Here is a 19,451-nt window from a genome sequence, read left to right as displayed (position 1 = left end):
TTCCAGAACCACGCAGCTATGGAAGATCAAAGGATTCACGGTACCATGGAACAACATGCACAGCTGATCCAGCAAGTCATCCCCCGCCTTCGCACAAAGCACACCGATTCTCAGTAAAACATGCGATTTTCCGTTGTCCAAAGTTCGACATTGCTCGATCCTGCTACGAGATATCGACGAATATACGAGATGCCTTGGATACCGCATCATATAAACAAAGTCAACAAGGTCAGCTGGAGGGGTTTTCCTCATTGACTTCGCTAGCATCGTTTCCTCCTGTGTAGCAGGAACACGAAAACTGTCGCTCTAAGAGTGAGCCATTCGTTCTGCGATATTTTATCTTTTGCTTGACTGCGATCTGAATATCGTCTTCGCCTAACTGATGTTCTGATAAGTTTATTGTGGAAAACCTCCGCTCCGAATCGTTTTTTTGCGGAGATCATTTGCTCTGGAAAGTTTCCATCTTGGTTTCTATTTTTGGTCGGTTCGTAAGATGTTATGTGCTAAGTTTGGGTTTCCTCAGCTTCGGAGAACAGCACATTTCAACCAGTGGATTCCTGGATAACCCTTCAGTCACAGATGGCCACCCGGCCGAAGTTTGTCGATGGGAATTCCCCACCGTGGAAAACAACCATGATATTCTTCCCGCTGTTTCGTCCTGCTTTTAACTTTCAACCAATTTGAATGTATTTTCTTAAAGTTTGTATTTTTGTACTTGCAGCTACCAGCCCCCTTCCCCGCCAGTTGGTACCCTAGTACTGGCGATATAATGATAAGCGAAGAATTGTTTTTTTTTAAATTCACAGAAATAAAGATAAAAAAGATCTTGAAAGGAATATGAGGATAGTGTTTCGAGATTTCGTAGGCTCTCGAAGTGGAAGGTAACTAATTTATTATGTATTACATGAAATATGAATTTGTAAAGAACATGCTCCTTCGGATCTAATTTGTGTTCATACGTAATGATTTTTCTCATACTACCTACCCATTGTCAACCTTATTTGAATCTGTACTAAATACGTACATAGCTTTTCTATTTATTTTATTGGCATCCCATAACTGGAACATTGCTGCTGTGCAGCTAATTGCAGCTTAACAATCCCAGAAATTTTAAACTGCGAGGTTTTATAGTCATGTGTTATGCATTCGCATAACATGTGGTTGAATCAAATTCTCATATAGCCGGATTCGAACCCACCGATCTTCAGCATGGTTTGATTTGAAATCTTACATCCTACCAATGAGCGAGGGAAGACCTCTGATTATGTGTGCAATGAAGACAAACGCTCCGGCTCCAAGAAAATCATCTGCAGATAATAGGAAATGTGATCCGAAGACGTAAAGCTCTACCCTTCACCTTTAGCAGCCTTGCCTTCATTAGTCACTGCCGTCATTAGTTGCAAACTGAAGCCATCATCCCGAGGCTTGACAAACGAGAACTTATTCTGGAGAAATCAACGACACGGGACTGAACCTGACATTGTTGGACACGTGCCGCACGTTTGCGCTATCCCTTCTGCGTCCGTCAACTTTTCTTCCTCGTTTCATCAAACTACGAAGAAATGCCACCTGACCCGCGAGCTTCCCTGTTGCATTGCACTTGCAATGGGATCACTCTAAAAATATGTAATAGATTTTTCACCTCATAAAAAATGTCGTTTTCATACAAATTAAGGTATTCAAATGTGAAAGAATGCCCGAACATTCTTCCCCGATCATGATTTGTGAATGACCCTCATTCTGTTTGGCACTGACCTTTCCCCTCAATTACATCCTTTCAGCACTTCATGGTTTTCTCTTCAGATGTTTGCTTTCTGCGTATCCACAACGACGCGACACGGTCAGCGGCAAGCTGATAAAGATTAAGGGGCACTCTTACTAATTAGACAGTGTCAACAACACGCTTCCTTTATCCTAATTGTTGGTCGCTTTTGTTTTCACACACTCCGCCAAGAACACAAAACTTAATTTAGTCCCTGTTTTTCCTTAGGTTTTCCACACCGCTAAAATCACGCGCCAGGAAAGAAAACGTCGTGAACCCCTCGCAGGGGAACACGTTCCGGTGAACTGAACGAGCGTGCCTGCGAGGGCTGCTGTTATGCTGCCGTGTAGAGTAGAGCAGTTTTCCGCCGAACCGTTCTGATGGCGCGAAGTGCTTCAACCGGCAGCGGCAGCGCCGGTGTGAAGGTGGAGTGAAAGAGACCACAGTAGGCTATGATGCGAGTGTTTCTTCTCACTGGTGGAAAAGTGTCACGGTGGGTTTCAAACGGAGAATGAATCGGGTTTTTCTTGGCAAGGACTTCGACTTATGCTGGGTTCCACTGTTCGGGCGGAAAAGGAACAGAAAATAAACAGCTGAGACAACTTGTTGCCTCATTCGATGAGTGGTTGCGAATGGAAGATGGTTGGCCGGTTGAGCTTTAGTCACGTGCAAGGAAGAGTCAGTGCACGTGCCTTGTGGGGAACAACAGACTTTGAGAGCTTCTGCTCGATTAAAACAAGCTTGAATCAATGTGTTTCGGTATTTGTTCTTTTGTTTTCGAACCCATAAGATGGGTGGTGGTAGGAGTAGGTTCAACGTTCCTCACCTGCTGTCAGAGCAATCCATTTCGAGGTTAAGTGCTCTTTAAAATCAAAAGCGTGCTTCAAATTTGTATAACGATTTGTTCCTCCTAAACAGTATTGGCAAATAACTAGTGACGGTACCACCACGTATCACGGTGACAAATAAGGATAATAACGTGTCAAATTAATTAGCCGACTATATTTAAAATGTTGTAATTTCCAAAAAAGGATTTAATGATTTATCCAGCTTTCCACGCTCACCATAATGGCGGATGCCATAAAAAGCTTTACAATAACTGTTTCCAGACACTGAACTAAAATTTCCATCTAGCAAGCATTGATGTGTTTAATGTGTTTCGTTGCCAATAAAATTTGTTATTTTTCATCAACAAGGAAGTCGACTAAGAATTCAAAGTTCCCATTTTTTCACCTTTTATCAGTTCTCGCTTGATTTTTGAAAACGTCGTAAGTCCAAAAGAGAGGCTGAAGCCTCCTTTCAAGAGGCCTGGAAGCCTCCTTTCAAGAGGCCTGGAAGCCTCCTTTCAAGAGGCCTGGAAGCCTCCTTTCAAGAGGCCTGGAAGCCTCCTTTCAAGAGGCCTGGAAGCCTCCTTTCAAGAGGCCTGGAAGCCTCCTTTCAAGAGGCCTGGAAGCCTCCTTTCAAGAGGCCTGGAAGCCTCCTTTCAAGAGGCCTGGAAGCCTCCTTTCAAGAGGCCTGGAAGCCTCCTTTCAAGAGGCCTGGAAGCCTCCTTTCAAGAGGCCTGGAAGCCTCCTTTCAAGAGGCCTGGAAGCCTCCTTCAAGAGGCCTGGAAGCTTCCTTTCAAGAGGCCTGGAAGCCTCCTTTCAAGAGGCCTGGAAGCCTCCTTTCAAGAGGCCTGGAAGCCTCCTTTCAAGAGGACTGGAAGCCTCCTTTCAAGAGGCCTGGAAGCCTCCTTTCAAGAGGCCTGGAAGCCTCCTTTCAAGAGGCCTGGAAGCCTCCTTTCAAGAGGCCTGGAAGCCTCCTTTCAAGAGGCCTGGAAGCCTCCTTTCAAGAGGCCTGGAAGCCTCCTCTCAAGAGGCCGGGAAGCCTCCTCTCAAGAGGCCGGGAAGCCTCCTTTCAAGAGGCCGGGAAGCCTTCTTTCAAGAGGCCGGGAAGCCTCCTTTCAAGAGGCCGGGAAGCCTCCTTTCAAGAGGCCGGGAAGCCTCCTTTCAAGAGGCCGGGAAGCCTCCTTTCAAGAGGCCGGGAAGCCTCCTTTCAAGAGGCCAGGAAGCCTCCTTTCAAGAGGCCAGGAAGCCTCCTTTCAAGAGGCCAGGAAGCCTCCTTTCAAGAGGCCAGGAAGCCTCCTTTCAAGAGGCCAGGAAGCCTCCTTTCAAGAGGCCAGGAAGCCTCCTTTCAAGAGGCCGGGAAGCCTCCTTTCAAGAGGCCGGGAAGCCTCCTTTCAAGAGGCCGGGAAGCCTCCTTTCAAGAGGCCGGGAAGCCTCCTTTCAAGAGGCCGGGAAGCCTCCTTTCAAGAGGCCTGGAAGCCTCCTTTCAAGAGGCCTGGAAGCCTCCTTTCAAGAGGCCTGGAAGCCTCCTTTCAAGAGGCCTGGAAGCCTCCTTTCAAGAGGCCTGGAAGCCTCCTTTCAAGAGGCCTGGAAGCCTCCTTTCAAGAGGCCTGGAAGCCTCCTTTCAAGAGGCCTGGAAGCCTCCTTTCAAGAGGCCTGGAAGCCTCCTTTCAAGAGGCCTGGAAGCCTCCTTTCAAGAGGCCTGGAAGCCTCCTTTCAAGAGGCCTGGAAGCCTCCTTTCAAGAGGCCTGGAAGCCTCCTTTCAAGAGGCCTGGAAGCCTCCTTTCAAGAGGCCTGGAAGCCTCCTTTCAAGAGGCCTGGAAGCCTCCTTTCAAGAGGCCTGGAAGCCTCCTTTCAAGAGGCCTGGAAGCCTCCTTTCAAGAGGCCTGGAAGCCTCCTTTCAAGAGGCCTGGAGGCCTCCTTTCAAGAGGCCTGGAGGCCTCCTTTCAAGAGGCCTGGAGGCCTCCTTTCAAGAGGCCTGGAGGCCTCCTTTCAAGAGGCCTGGAGGCCTCCTTTCAAGAGGCCTGGAGGCCTCCTTTCAAGAGGCCTGGAGGCCTCCTTTCAAGAGGCCTGGAGGCCTCCTTTCAAGGGGCCTGGAGGCCTCCTTTCAAGAGGCCTGGAGGCCTCCTTTCAAGAGGCCTGGAGGCCTCCTTTCAAGAGGCCTGGAGGCCTCCTTTCAAGAGGCCTGGAGGCCTCCTTTCAAGAGGCCTGGAGGCCTCCTTTCAAGAGGCCTGGAGGCCTCCTTTCAAGAGGCCTGGAGGCCTCCTTTCAAGAGGCCTGGAGGCCTCCTTTCAAGAGGCCTGGAGGCCTCCTTTCAAGAGGCCTGGAGGCCTCCTTTCAAGAGGCCTGGAGGCCTCCTTTCAAGAGGCCTGGAGGCCTCCTTTCAAGAGGCCTGGAGGCCTCCTTTCAAGAGGCCTGGAGGCCTCCTTTCAAGAGGCCTGGAGGCCTCCTTTCAAGAGGCCTGGAGGCCTCCTTTCAAGAGGCCTGGAGGCCTCCTTTCAAGAGGCCTGGAGGCCTCCTTTCAAGAGGCCTGGAGGCCTCCTTTCAAGAGGCCTGGAGGCCTCCTTTCAAGAGGCCTGGAGGCCTCCTTTCAAGAGGCCTGGAGGCCTCCTTTCAAGAGTCCCGGAGGCCTTCTTTCAAGAAACCTGGAGGCCTCCTTTCAAGAGGCCTGGAGGCCTCCTTTCAAGAAGCCTGGAGGCCTCCTTTCAAGAGGCCTGGAGGCCTCCTTTCAAGAGGCCTGGAGGCCTCCTTTCAAGAGGCCTGGAGGCCTCCTTTCAAGAGGCCTGGAGGCCTCCTTTCAAGAGGCCTGGAGGCCTCCTTTCAAGAGGCCTGGAGGCCTCCTTTCAAGAGGCCTGGAGGCCTCCTTTCAAGAGGCCTGGAGGCCTCCTTTCAAGAGGCCTGGAGGCCTCCTTTCAAGAGGCCTGGAGGCCTCCTTTCAAGAGGCCTGGAGGCCTCCTTTCAAGAGGCCTGGAAGCCTCCTTTCAAGAGGCCTGGAAGCCTCCTTTCAAGAGGCCTGGAAGCCTCCTTTCAAGAGGCCTGGAAGCCTCCTTTCAAGAGGCCTGGAAGCCTCCTTTCAAGAGGCCTGGAAGCCTCCTTTCAAGAGGCCTGGAAGCCTCCTTTCAAGAGGCCTGGAAGCCTCCTTTCAAGAGGCCTGGAAGCCTCCTTTCAAGAGGCCTGGAAGCCTCCTTTCAAGAGGCCTGGAAGCCTCCTTTCAAGAGGCCTGGAAGCCTCCTTTCAAGAGGCCTGGAAGCCTCCTTTCAAGAGGCCTGGAAGCCTCCTTTCAAGAGGCCCTGGAAGTCAAGAGGCCTGGAAGCCTCCTTTCAAGAGGCCTGGAAGCCTCCTTTCAAGAGGCCTGGAAGCCTCCTTTCAAGAGGCCTGGAAGCCTCCTTTCAACAGGCCTGGAAGCCTCCTTTCAAGAGGCCTGGAAGCCTCCTTTCAAGAGGCCTGGAAGCCTCCTTTCAAGAGGAGGCCTGGAAGCATCCTCTAAAGAGGCCTGGGAGCCTCCTTTCAAGATGCCTGGAAGCCTCCTTTCTAGAGGCCTAGAAGCCTCCTTTCAAGAGGCCTAGAAGCCTCCTTTCAAGAGGCCTGGAAGCCTCCTTTCAAGAGGCCTGGAAGCCTCCTTTCAAGAGGCCTGGAAGCCTCCTTTCAAGAGGCCTGGAAGCCTCCTTTCAAGAGGCCTGGAAGCCTCCTTTCAAGAGGCCTGGAAGCCTCCTTTCAAGAGGCCTGGAAGCCTCCTTTCAAGAGGCCTGGAAGCCTCCTTTCAAGAGGCCTGGAAGCCTCCTTTCAAGAGGCCTGGAAGCCTCCTTTCAAGAGGCCTGGAAGCCTCCTTTCAAGAGGCCTGGAAGCCTCCTTTCAAGAGGCCTGGAAGCCTCCTTTCAAGAGGCCTGGAAGCCTCCTTTCAAGAGGCCTGGAAGCCTCCTTTCACGATGCCTGGAAGCCTCCTTTCAAGAGACCTGGAGGCCTCCTTTCAAGAGGCCTGGAGGCCTCCTTTCAAGAGGCCTGGAGGCCTCCTTTCAAGAGGCCTGGAGGCCTCCTTTCAAGAGGCCTGGAGGCCTCCTTTCAAGAGGCCTGGAGGCCTCCTTTCAAGAGGCCTGGAGGCCTCCTTTCAAGAGGCCTGGAGACCTCCTTTCAAGAGGCCTGGAGGCTTCCTTTCAAGAGGCCTGGAGGCCTCCTTTCAAGAGGCCTGGAGGCATCCTTTCAAGAGACCTGGAGGCCTCCTTTCAAGAGGCCTGGAGGCCTCCTTTCAAGAGGCCTGGAGGCCTCCTTTCAAGAGGCCTGGAGGCCTCCTTTCAAGAGGCCTGGAGGCCTCCTTTCAAGAGGCCTGGAGGCCTTCTTTCAAGAGGACTGGAGGCCTGCTTTCAAGAGGCCTGGAAGCCTCCTTTCAAGAGGCCTGGAAGCCTCCTTTCAAGAGGCCTGGAAGCCTCCTTTCAAGAGGCCTGGAAGCCTCCTTTCAAGAGGCCTGGAAGCCTCCTTTCAAGAGGCCTGGAAGCCTCCTTTCAAGAGGCCTGGAAGCCTCCTTTCAAGAGGCCTGGAAGCCTCCTTTCAAGAGGCCTGGAAGCCTCCTTTCAAGAGGCCTGGAAGCCTCCTTTCAAGAGGCCTGGAAGCCTCCTTTCAAGAGGCCTGGAAGCCTCCTTTCAAGAGGCCTGGAAGCCTCCTTTCAAGAGGCCTGGAAGCCTCCTTTCAAGAGGCCTGGAAGCCTCCTTTCAAGAGGCCTGGAAGCCTGGAGGCATCTTTCCGAGGGGCCTGGAGGCCTCCTTTCAAGAGGCCTGGAGGCCTCCTTTCAAGAGGCCTGGAGGCCTCCTTTCAAGAGGCCTGGAGGCCTCCTTTCAAGAGGCCTGGAGGCCTCCTTTCAAGAGGCCTGGAGGCCTCCTTTCAAGAGGCCTGGAGGCCTCCTTTCAAGAGGCCTGGAGGCCTCCTTTCAAGAGGCCTGGAGGCCTCCTTTCAAGAGGCCTGGAGGCCTCCTTTCAAGAGGCCTGGAGGCCTCCTTTCAAGAGGCCTGGAGGCCTCCTTTCAAGAGGCCTGGAGGCCTCCTTTCAAGAGGCCTGGAGGCCTCCTTTCAAGAGGCCTGGAGGCCTCCTTTCAAGAGGCCTGGAAGCCTCCTTTCAAGAGGCCTGGAAGCCTCCTTTCAAGAGGCCTGGAAGCCTCCTTTCAAGAGGCCTGGAAGCCTCCTTTCAAGAGGCCTGGAAGCCTCCTTTCAAGAGGCCTGGAAGCCTCCTTTCAAGAGGCCTGGAAGCCTCCTTTCAAGAGGCCTGGAAGCCTCCTTTCAAAAGGCCTGGAAGCTTCCTTTCAAGAGGCCTGGAAGCTTCCTTTCAAGAGGCCTGGAAGCCTCCTTTCAAGAGGCCTGGAAGCCTCCTTTCAAGAGGCCTGGAAGCCTCCTTTCAGGAGGCATGGAAGCCTCCTTTCAAGAGGCATGGAAGCCTCCTTTCAAGAGGCCTGGAAGCCTCCTTTCAAGAGGCCTGGAAGCCTCCTTTCAAGAGGCCTGGAAGCCTCCTTTCAAGAGGCCTGGAAGCCTCCTTTCAAGAGGCCTGGAAGCCTCCTTTCAAGAGGCCTGGAAGCCTCCTTTCAAGAGGCCTGGAAGCCTCCTTTCAAGAGGCCTGGAAGCCTCCTTTCAAGAGGCGTGGGGGCCTGCTTTCAGGAGGGCAGGAGGGCAGCTCTCGGGGGGCGCGGAAGCCTCCTTTCAAGAGGCCTGGAAGCCTCCTTTCAAGAGGCCTGGAAGCCTCCTTTCAAGAGGCCTGGAAGCCTCCTTTCAAGAGGCCTGGAAGCCTCCTTTCAAGAGGCCTGGAAGCCTCCTTTCAAGAGGCCTGGAAGCCTCCTTTCAAGAGGCCTGGAAGCCTCCTTTCAAGAGGCCTGGAAGCCTCCTTTCAAGAGGCCTGGAAGCCTCCTTTCAAGAGGCCTGGAAGCCTCCTTTCAAGAGGCCTGGAAGCCTCCTTTCAAGAGGCCTGGAAGCCTCCTTTCAAGAGGCCTGGAAGCCTCCTTTCAAGAGGCCTGGAAGCCTCCTTTCAAGAGGCCTGGAAGCCTCCTTTCAAGAGGCCTGGAAGCCTCCTTTCAAGAGGCCTGGAAGCCTCCTTTCAAGAGGCCTGGAAGCCTCCTTTCAAGAGGCCTGGAAGCCTCCTTTCAAGAGGCCTGGAAGCCTCCTTTCAAGAGGCCTGGAAGCCTCCTTTCAAGAGGCCGTTCAGCTTCCTTTCAAGAGGCCTGGAAGCCTCCTTTCAAGAGGCCTGGAAGCCTCCTTTCAAGAGGCCTGGAAGCCTCCTTTCAAGAGGCCTGGAAGCCTCCTTTCAAGAGGCCTGGAAGCCTCCTTTCAAGAGGCCTGGAAGCCTCCTTTCAAGAGGCCTGGAAGCCTCCTTTCAAGAGGCCTGGAAGCCTCCTTTCAAGAGGCCTGGAAGCCTCCTTTCAAGAGGCCTGGAAGCCTCCTTTCAAGAGGCCTGGAAGCCTCCTTTCAAGAGGCCTGGAAGCCTCCTTTCAAGAGGCCTGGAAGCCTCCTTTCAAGAGGCCTGGAAGCCTCCTTTCAAGAGGCCTGGAAGCCTCCTTTCAAGAGGCCTGGAGGCCTCCTTTCAAGAGGCCTGGAAGCCTCCTTTCAAGAGGCCTGGAGGCCTCCCTTCAAGAGGCCTGGAGGCCTCCTTTCAAGAGGCCTGGAGGCCTCCTTTCAAGAGGCCTGGAGGCCTCCTTTCAAGAGGCCTGGAGGCCTCCTTTCAAGAGGCCTGGAGGCCTCCTTTCAAGAGGCCTGGAGGCCTCCTTTCAAGAGGCCTGGAGGCCTCCTTTCAAGAGGCCTGGAGGCCTCCTTTCAAGAGGCCTGGAGGCCTCCTTTCAAGAGGCCTGGAGGCCTCCTTTCAAGAGGCCTGGAGGCCTCCTTTCAAGAGGCCTGGAGGCCTCTTTTCAAGAGGCCTGGAAGCCTCCTTTCAAGAGGCCTGGAAGCCTCCTTTCAAGAGGCCTGGAAGCCTCCTTTCAAGAGGCCTGGAAGCCTCCTTTCAAGAGGCCTGGAAGCCTTCTTTCAAGAGGCCTGGAAGCCTCCTTTTAAGAGGCCTGGAAGCCTCCTTTCAAGAGGCCTGGAAGCCTCCTTTCAAGAGGCCTGGAAGCCTCCTTTCAAAAGGCCTGGAAGCCTCCTTTCAAGAGGCCTGGAAGCCTCCTTTCAAGAGGCCTGGAAGCCTCCTTTCAAGAGGCCTGGAAGCCTCCTTTCAAGAGGCCTGGAAGCCTCCTTTCAAGAGGCCTGGAAGCCTCCTTTCAAGAGGCCTGGAAGCCTCCTTTCAAGAGGCCTGGAAGCCTCCTTTCAAGAGGCCTGGAAGCCTCCTTTCAAGAGGCCTGGAAGCCTCCTTTCAAGAGGCCTGGAAGCCTCCTTTCAAGAGGCCTGGAAGCCTCGATACGTCAGAGAACTATCCAAGTCGGTCGATATGTGTCCATATCAAACCCCCGGGATCGCTTTTCGAAAGCGACCAAACATACAGTCCACATCGGAGGTAGAGGACCAGCGCCCTGGCATTTGTTTGAGACAAAAACGTCCTTTTTAGTCTTTGGCAATACTGTTGAAGTCGAAATACTTATCTGTTATAGTTTCAATCAAGTGGTGGATGTGGTAGATATTGTCTGCAATGAGTGTTAGACGACAGTGGAGTTAAACGGGATAGTACGAACTCGTCTTATGACAAGTGAAGACATTCCACTAAAAGCCCAAAATAATGTTCTTATCATCAAAAATGATTCGCTATTTCAGTTTATATGGCACATAACATTGCAAAAGCTGATGAGATGTTTTTCAGACCACCCTTTTCTTTACAATTTTATTATATGGTTTATGAATAAATCCTTAAGTTAGACTAAACTAAAACGCATTCAAGAAAATTAAATCATTTAGTTCGTAATAACATACGAGAACTTTTCAATCTTTTAGATCCTATAAAGGTGTACCAGACGATTGATTGCTCCTTGGATCCATCGAATATCCCATTCAGATTGCTGTCGAAATAAATAATAATAATCACTTTGTCAGTCATCCCACACCAGTAAACCTAATCAACCTACCAGTACCGATTATCCTGACAATCGGAGAACCACCAACCACCCCGCGTCTTCGCAGCGCAATTCACGATCGAGTTGGTATCGAAATCGTTGTCAAACGTACTGAAACTTGCTCCCACATGATGCTTCAGCGAATCTCCAGCTGTTCCGTTGTATGTCCCCAGCTTCTTCAGCTTATAATACTCCGCTGCGCTTCCAATTTCAAACTCGTCGTACGACGCGTATTTTTGTATGCCCGAATCGTCTTTCAACTCGACGCGAAGCTCATAGCTGCGGTTCGTCGTCAAAAGGTGCAGATTTTCCAATCCTATCCAGTAATTTGAGTCGCCTTCTCCGAAACCCTTTCTGTAAGAAATCCAGTCCTTTTCAAACGACATTGAACCATCAACTCGGTTCTGAATCACCAACCATCCCCCGTCGGTCGTCTTTTGGTCGCAAAACGCCTGGTATAGCCCCTTTCCATTACCGGGCAGCTTCAATACGTACTTACCGGAGGGTAATTTGTGCGTTTTTACCTCTGAACACGTTTCAAAAGGGTTACGATTATTTTCACCCAAAGCTGGTACACTGCTAAAATGGTGCGCATTGGAGTCGAGTGCATTGTGGTCCAACCTTTGCAAAATTTTGTCCAGGGATTGTTGGATGCGTTTCTGGTTCTGCACCAGTTCGGACCTTATTTGCAGGATTTTCTGCTCCAGGTGTTCCAATTTGATGCGGAGTTTACCGCTGCTACAGTTATCGCAGATCAGTGGGGATATTTGAAGGGTGATGAAGAGAAATCCGATGAGCGTAGCTGCGAGTCCGGTGGCCATATTTTGAATCTGAAAAGGACGACAATAGAAGTTACACATAAAACAAGTAAATAGAAGAACTCGGTCGAACAAAATTTGTTGTGGTTGTTCATAACAGAGCAACGTGATCGACATCGAACAGTGCTTTTTGAACAACTGTAAGAATGTCGTCCCCACGTTGGCATCATCTGTTATTTAAATAATTTTTGTTTGTTGCAGCATACATTATTGTATTCATACCTTATTAAAAATAGTACCTTTTACTTTTAGTTTTGAATTAACTCAAATCGTTAGCCGGTAAAAGCTAACAAAATCTCAATTAACTAGTCTGCTTTTCAAGCTGCTAATAAACACCTCGATGAACATTTTTTCCTATTACGTTGTCAGTATTCGTTGATAATGTTGGAAATGGAGGCCTGTCTCCTGATACTGAAGCTGTCGCAAGCATTAGTCTTTTTACATTCTTCCCGGGTTTTGCGAAAATAACCGCAAAGCAACGCTTTTTAAAATTTCGCCTACTGATTGCAACAAACATTCTAAAGCGATAACTCGCATCGTAGTGAGCGTGTATTGAATGTATGATTTTTCTATGTTGGGTTTTTTTGCAATGACAATGCATGAAATGCACGAATATAAAATTTCTTTTGTCGGAATAAACATTTCAAAATAAATTCAAAAGGAAAATTATTTTGTTTCCTGCAGATTTCTGGTTATTGATCTCTATTTTATCGTAAATTATTCACTCAATAATCAAACATCAGCTTTCCACTTTTCACTTCCTTCACATTTTTGTTTAGGTTGCTACTGTACCTATTTCAAAAATTTCCAGATACTGATAGAAACACAAAATAGGCATTCATGCACGATGTTCACTCACACTATACTCACTTAATAATTCCGTTCGTTACATCAGAATACGTATTCGTATTTGCTGTGTCCCTCCCGTTCGAAGCAAATTCCGTTGAACAACTACCGTATTGCAACAATTATTCCGATGAATTTATACGCTATGATCGATTTTTTGTAGGGATGCTTGAATTTCCAATCGATGCGATTTGAAAATGGTAAAGCAGGTTTTTTTTTCAATTTTTTTTCTGCAACGTTTTAATTAGATTAAGAATTAAGATTTTATTTATTTGTATTTATAATACATTTCAAAAACCATAATATAAATTTCAATAAGTATTTGCGGAATATTTTATCAATTTTCGTAGTGGTTTGAAAGAACATATTTTTAATTTTCTAATTTCCATAAGCTCATTTTGCGTTTTAGGCAGTCCTTATTCCATTCCGTCTGGATCCTAGCCATTCAGACTGATAAGCTGCCAGTTTCAACTTGAAAGCACTGGCTAAAAAACGAGAAAATCCAGATGATCTGGCTGCGAACGATTGCTCATTTGAATGAATTGTATGTTACATAGTATGCACATTTTTTGAACGTACTCATTGACGAATGATTCCAATGCAATGTTTCGTTTGTATTGAGTCACAATAAAAGGATGAAGTATAATCTTGCTTGAAGTAGATCAAACTCGCTAGTATAACTTTCTGAGAGCAGACAAATAACTGTCAACTGGGTACATTTTCTTCTTCTTATATGCATTACATTTCCTTCTGGGACATTGCTGCTTCGCAGCTTATTGTTCATTAAGCACTTCCACAGTTGTCAACTGCGAGGTTTCTGAGCCGAGTTACCATGTTTGCATTCGTATATCTATAGGCCAACACGATGATACATTTATGCCCAGAGAAGTAGAGACAACTTTCAATCAGAAAATTTCCTTGACCGGCCCGGGAATCGAACCCAGCTACTTGGTCTTGTTTTGTTACCACACGGTTAAGGAAGGCCACTGGGTACACCACGTCATTGTTTGCTATTACTTAAGTATTACTGAGCCGAAACGATGTGAGACCATTTCAAAACTGCAATTTTGAATGATGCCTGCAAGACTGAGAGTTTCCCCAAATACACTAAACGGTTTGCTACTGATTGTGTGCCCGACTATTTCTGCAAACTGTAAGACTAACTCAACGCGCAATGTAAGTTAGCGAAGTTAGCAAGCGAATAAAACCCACATTGCGTTCCTGATGGCCATTTGTCTACGATCTGCCACATCACTCGCAAATAAAACAAATCGTAATGCACACAGTATGAACGCTAGTATGTGATATTTTTGGTGGGCTCAAAAGTGAACCTGTCTAATAAGCTGGTTGAAGTCGTTCGAAGATTCCGCCATCCTGCTCGTTTCCGTTTGTCGACAAAAAAGGACGAGCAGAATGGGAGAAACTTCGAGCGACTTCAACCAGCTCATTAGACAAGCATATTATTGTACTCGTGATATACCTAAGTATTTCCATTCCTGTTTTTTATATTTGAATTTTCAACCCAACTGAAGTGTGAGGGATTTGAATTCATACTGGCAGATGGAGGCGCATGGTACATTTATTAAGCGTAACATAAAGATACGTCTCTTTGTAGAAGGAATCTATCACAAAAGGTCGAAGGACGGAAGTTGAATGGACAAAAGGTCGAAAGGACTAAATATCGAAAGGACAAAATATCGAAAGGACAAAATGTCGAAAGGACAAAATTAATTAAAATTGAATACAAAGCAAAACTATGATGTAGGAACCGTTATCGGAGGTCACAATTGGCCAAATAGAGGTCAGATTGGGCCATGTTTTCAACAACTTAGTCTTTATAATGAAATTTATGTATCTGGGCACAAGGGAATTGTAATATAAGATACTTTTTTGAGCGATTTAGATAGCCGACCTATAGACTGTTTGTGAGAACGATGGCCCAATCTTGGCTTGAACCCGCAACCTCTTATTTCTACATAAAATTCTACCACCAATATGCAATATACATATGCACAATCATGACTGTAAACTGTTCGGGACGCGCGCGGTCCTGGAACACTCATGCAGGCTCGTTCATGCTGTGTACCATGATAGATGTTTTTTCGCTAATGTTGAACAAAATACAACATCACGCGTATTTGAGTGTTAATTAAAATGATTCATACGGTTGAATCACCGAACAATATGCAATTTAAGCTGTTATATACAGCTTAAGGCCAGTCTTAGTGTACATGCTTTAGTGTTTATTTTTTATTTAAAACCAATAACGACGTCACGTTAAATTAAAACCAATTACATCCCCATCTAATACATGATGAGGAGTGGAAAATGAATGTGATACACATTGCTACAAGAGACTGAAAATCTTCTGTATCTCCATGATCGACATTGGAAGCTAATGTATAGGAATGTATAGGAGGTCGCGTTGGTTAGCTGCGCAATTATTCATTATGCGACACTGATTCAAAGATACCAAAATGAACGTGTTTCACTCAAACATGCACTCGAAGCGACACGTGTTACAAGACCACAATCTAACAAGTACTAACTATTCAGCTTGACCATACCGAGAACTAATAAAAATATTCAATGCTCGCCCTGGCTGCTGTATATTCACTGAAAATTGGTTAAAGAACTGTCCATGAAATAAAGAAGGAGAAACCTCTGGGAAATGTGATAAGATAGTTTTTTTAGAAACATGTTTTCAAACTTGTTGATGTATATTATGTCTTTTTATGTGCACAAAACTATAGATTTTTAAATTTTGGGCTTCCGACGTTTTGTCCATTTGACTTTTTGGCCCGTTGACCTTTTGTCCTTTCGACCTTTTGTCCCTTCGACCTTTTGTCCTTTCGACCTTTTGTCTCTTCGACCTTTGTCAGTCGACCTTTTGTCCTTCGACCATTTGTCTTTCGACCTTCTGTCCCAAAGCCTTGTAGTAGTAGTAGTAAAACTCTTCTTTATTTAAACATTTTTTTGTTCTACAATAATTTTTTACATGTAAAGTGATCGGCCGGCTTGGCACTTCAACAATTTTAAAATATATTTTATCATGACGGCCTTGAGGAAGCGCTAGTGTGTTTTCTAATTGTGATAACCTAATCTAACTATTATTTAGCATTAGCATTGAGCAATTCGCACAAATTCGTAGGGGGCTGTCCACAAACCACGTAGACCGTAATTTCACATTTTCAAACCCCCCTGTCCCCCCTAGTAGACTTTCGTAGACTTTTCCGCAACCCATTTCCCTTCCTTTGAAGTCTACGTAGACTTTTCTAAATTTTACAAAATATCATATGAGATTTTAAAAATATCATTCCACGGGAGCGGGCCATTTGGCATAAAGTCATTTGGCATAACGCCATTTGGCATAAGGTCATTTGGCATAAATGCTATTTGGCATAACGGTCATTTGGCATAACGGACATTTGGCATAATTGTAACCAACGTCAAATGTGAGGGTCTTTGGCATAACGGACATTTGGCATAATTTTTCTTTGCGTTCGCTAAACGGTGACTAAGTGGTGCGGGAAACACCCCGGAATAGTAAATATAACACCCGTCGATAACAATATTAAAAAGACATTGTCCTCTCGTGGAAAGAATGCATTTGTAATGCAATGCAAAAGTAGGCGCATGCCCGGATTAGAGCAGTGGTGGATATAATCCCCTATTTAAAAGAAGGCGTGTTGCCGAATTATGGCAATGAAGGATGTGATCCCTTCTTTAAAAGTAGGTGCTTGCCCGAATTATGGCAATGGAGGATATGATCTCTTCTTTAAAATTAGGCACTTGCCCGGATTAGGGTCATGGTGGATCTGATCCCTTCTTTAAAGGTAGGCGCTTGCATAGATTATGGCAATGGATGATGTGATCCCTTCTTTAAAATTAGGCGCTTGGCCGGATTATTATAATGGTGGATGTGATTCCTTCTTTAAAGTAGGTGCTTGCCCGGATCATGGCAATGGAGGATATGATCTTTTCTTTAAAAGTAGGCGCATGGCCGGATTAAGGCCATGGTGGATGCGATCCCTTCTTTAAAAGTAGGCGCTTGCATGGACTATGGCAATGGATGATGTGATCCCTTCTTTAAAAGTAGGCGCTTTCCCGGATTATGACAATGGTGGATGTGATTTCTTCTTTAAAAGAAGGTGCTTGCCCGGATTGAGGCAATGGTGGATGTGATCCATTCTTTAAAAGTAGGCACTTGCTCGGATTATGACAATGGTTGATGTGATTCTTTCTTTGAAAGAAGGTGCTTGCCCGGATTGAGGCAATGGTGGATGTGATCCCTTCTTTAAAAATAGGCGCTTGCACGGATTATGGCAATGGAGGATTTGATTTGTTCTTCAAAAATAGGCGCTTGTCCGGATTGAAGCAATGGTGAATGTAATCCTTTCTTTAAAAGTAGTGTTGCCTGAATTGTGGCAATGCAATGGTGGATGTGATCCCTTCTTTAAAAGTAGGCCCTGCCCGGATTATGGCAATGGTAGATGTGACTCCTTCTTTATAAGTAGGCGCTTGTCGGGAATAAATCAATGGTAGATGTGATCTCTTCCCCGAAAAGCACAATTCAGATTGATTTGGTTGCAATAACTTATATGTGACTTGATTGGTTTTAGTAACTCGTCTACGACAAGTGTGTTGCTTGAGTTTTTAAAGTTAGGCGCTTACCGGCATTAAGGCAATGGTGGATTTGATCTGGTCTTACGGCGCATGCTCGGATTTTAGCAATGGTGGGTGTAATCCCTACTTTAAAAGTAGGCATGTGGCCGGAATAAGTCATTGATGGATGTGATCCCTCTCTCGGAAGTAATTCTGCCGTTTTGTTATTTCGTTCTCCCGGAAAATGTCTACCATCAATCTAAATTTATCAGAAAACAGCCTCGACCTACTTTATCTACGCTAAATATTACATGAAATATCCCTTTCGCTTTCACAGCTCGAAATTATGCCAAATAACCCACTCTTTTCTTACAGTTCAAAATTATGCTAAATGTCCGTTATGCCAAATGACCATTATGCCAAATGGCCTTTATGCCAAATGACCTTATGCCAAATGGCGTTATGCCAAATGACTTTATGCCAAATGACCCAGACCCCATTCCACGTCGAGAATCCGTACGAGACAGACCATAGTCGATTCTTCTTCCGTTTTTTTTCCTTAAAGCCAAGGTTTTTTACCGAAACTGAAGTACTATAGTGAAAGTGTGCTTATTTGAAGCAATAATTTTCGTCGTTTTTACGCAAAAACAGACTTTTTTGCAAAATTCATCGGCGTCCATCGTCACGCAGGCGAAGTCATCATCGCCCAAAGCCGACAGTCCCACCACCATCACCACTGATCGTGCGCCTCCACCAACACAGGCGCTGTTGTCCCGACACCCGCAGCTGTAGCCTCGATCGCGGCACGGGCGAGAGGCCGTCCGTTCGGTGTGTGCTGCTACAAGTCCCAGCCGGTGACATAGCAGTGTGAAGGCTAAGCTAAGTATATTTTTGATCTCTCTCTCTCTCTCGTTGTAACCCCTTTCTTCCCCTCTTTTGATAATTTGAACCACGTCTGTTTATGATGAATCGTTTTCCCTGTGTGTTTGTGAATTAGTTTTGTGTTATTTTTTCCCCTGTGATAAGTGTTTAATTGTGTGTGTGTCTCACTGCTGCGAGGCATTTAAAGTCTGCAATGCGCGAAGGCGATGATGGCGGGGGTATATCGTATTCCTCGTCATACAATGCCTTGTTAGCTTCTGATGCTCTGCGTCAAAATAAAATGGACACTAGCTACTCCAATGTTTCCCTCACGAACCCCCGCCTCAAGGCCTACCCTCCCGACTCTAGTGGGCCGTATGTTGTTTTCTTCCGACCCAAAAGCAAGCGGTTGAATATAAGTCAGATCAGCAAAGATCTGGAAAAGCAATTCTCGTCTGTCACGACCATTGACCTGGTTGGGTCCAGTAAGCTTCGCATCACGGTCAGTGATCGCAAACAGGCCAACGATATTGCCACCTGTGAGCTTTTCACTCTCGAATATAAGGTCTATTTACCGTCAGCAGTTTGTGAGATCGCGGGGGTGGTGACGTAGGGAAGTATGACATGCGACGATTTGAAACAAGGTTTCGGTCGTTTCAAGAACGCTTCTTTGCCTCCTTTTGCGATACTGGATTGAATTTGGTGTCGCAGGAGGGAGATAAGCGGATTTATTCCCCGTCTGGCTCTTTCTGCGTCACTTTTTCCGGGTCCGCACTGCCTGACTGACTACGATTGGCAAACTTCGTCTACCTGTTCGGCTGTATGTACCGAAGGTGATGAATTCTCGCTTAACTTTTCAAAAGGACCTAAGTAACATTTTTTTCATGAATTTATTTAAATAGCGCAATCAACAGAAAAACATGAAAGCTTTCGATTGCAGTACTCAAATTAATTCATGAAAAAAATGTTACTTAGGTCCTTTTGAAAAGTTAAGCGAGAATTGTGTTAATTGCAAGCAGCTGGGACACACCGCTCAGTACTGCTGCAATAAACCTCGCTGTGCATCGTGCGGAGAGAAGCATGTGGATGGCGCGTGCAAGACGCCACCGAAATGTGTCTATTGCAACGAAGGTCCTCCACATGCTCTTGAAGCTTGCCCGACGTACATACAGCGCCGAATCCGCGAGAAGCGTTCCCGAGCAACACACATGTTGTAAATCAGTCTATTATACTCATATACGACTAAATTTGGTCATGTATGAGTTATTTCAACCAAATAAACGTGAATTGTGCTGCTAGGGTTCTCTTCAGCAGCGTTCTCGTCGTCTTTGTTTTCAAAGGCTCAACGAGGAAACGAGTAAAACAAAGCCAGCGTCCCTCGAAAAAGCCTAGGAAACAGCCTCAAAGAGAGCCCCTTTCCAACATGGCGAAATCAAACGCAGGTGGAACTCAAAAACGTTCAACTTTCGTGGTTTCACATCAGGATGAACGAGAATTTCCACCGCTTCCGGTGACATCTAAAATCCCAGATACTCCAATTTTTGCGACTTCTCAGGCTTCTTCGATGCTTCCGACCCCGTGAAGAATATGGTCAAAACTGTTTTTAAGGATCAAAAAACAGCACTCCTTCTATAGGGTCGATTTTGCTCCGATGTCAGGCACCGAAGCTGTCGCGTGTCAGGTGACTATTCGAGGGAAAGACCTCAGTATCGCCTCGATATATCTTCCTCCAAA

The 19,451-nt window shown here is 47.1% G+C and overlaps 1 protein-coding gene across 5 annotated transcripts; it reads right to left on the bottom strand.

Annotated features, from left to right (window-relative positions):
- Positions 1–10,325: 10,325 nt before the first annotated feature.
- On the bottom strand, positions 10,326–12,381 carry LOC134213595 (fibrinogen-like protein A). Of its 5 annotated transcripts, none has more exons than XM_062692812.1 (3): positions 12,276–12,381; positions 10,600–11,417; positions 10,326–10,533 (listed from the first exon to the last, which is right to left on the bottom strand). In XM_062692812.1, the coding sequence occupies exons 2-3, from the start codon at positions 11,406–11,408 to the stop codon at positions 10,425–10,427; spliced, it is 918 nt and encodes a 305-aa protein (XP_062548796.1). In that variant the 5' UTR covers positions 11,409–11,417; positions 12,276–12,381; the 3' UTR covers positions 10,326–10,424. The 5 variants fall into 5 exon arrangements, with proteins under 5 accessions (XP_062548796.1, XP_062548814.1, XP_062548805.1 ...); XM_062692830.1 differs by having other exon boundaries at positions 12,265–12,380; XM_062692821.1 differs by having other exon boundaries at positions 12,198–12,329.
- Between the last annotated feature and the right edge of the window lie 7,070 nt (positions 12,382–19,451).

Source organism: Armigeres subalbatus, chromosome 1, assembly GCF_024139115.2.
Source record: "Armigeres subalbatus isolate Guangzhou_Male chromosome 1, GZ_Asu_2, whole genome shotgun sequence".
In the NCBI taxonomy this organism is placed as follows: Eukaryota; Metazoa; Arthropoda; class Insecta; order Diptera; family Culicidae; genus Armigeres; species Armigeres subalbatus.
The sequence above is the reverse complement of the archived record's forward strand: the minus strand, read 5'-3'. Positions and strand labels throughout refer to the sequence as shown.

Excerpts from the sequence above, each read along its gene's own strand:
- LOC134213595 (XM_062692802.1), bottom strand. Across the intron at positions 10,534-10,599 it reads TGTCAGGATAATCGGTACTG|CAATCTGAATGGGATATTCG; the intron begins GTAGGTTGATTA and ends TTATTTCGACAG.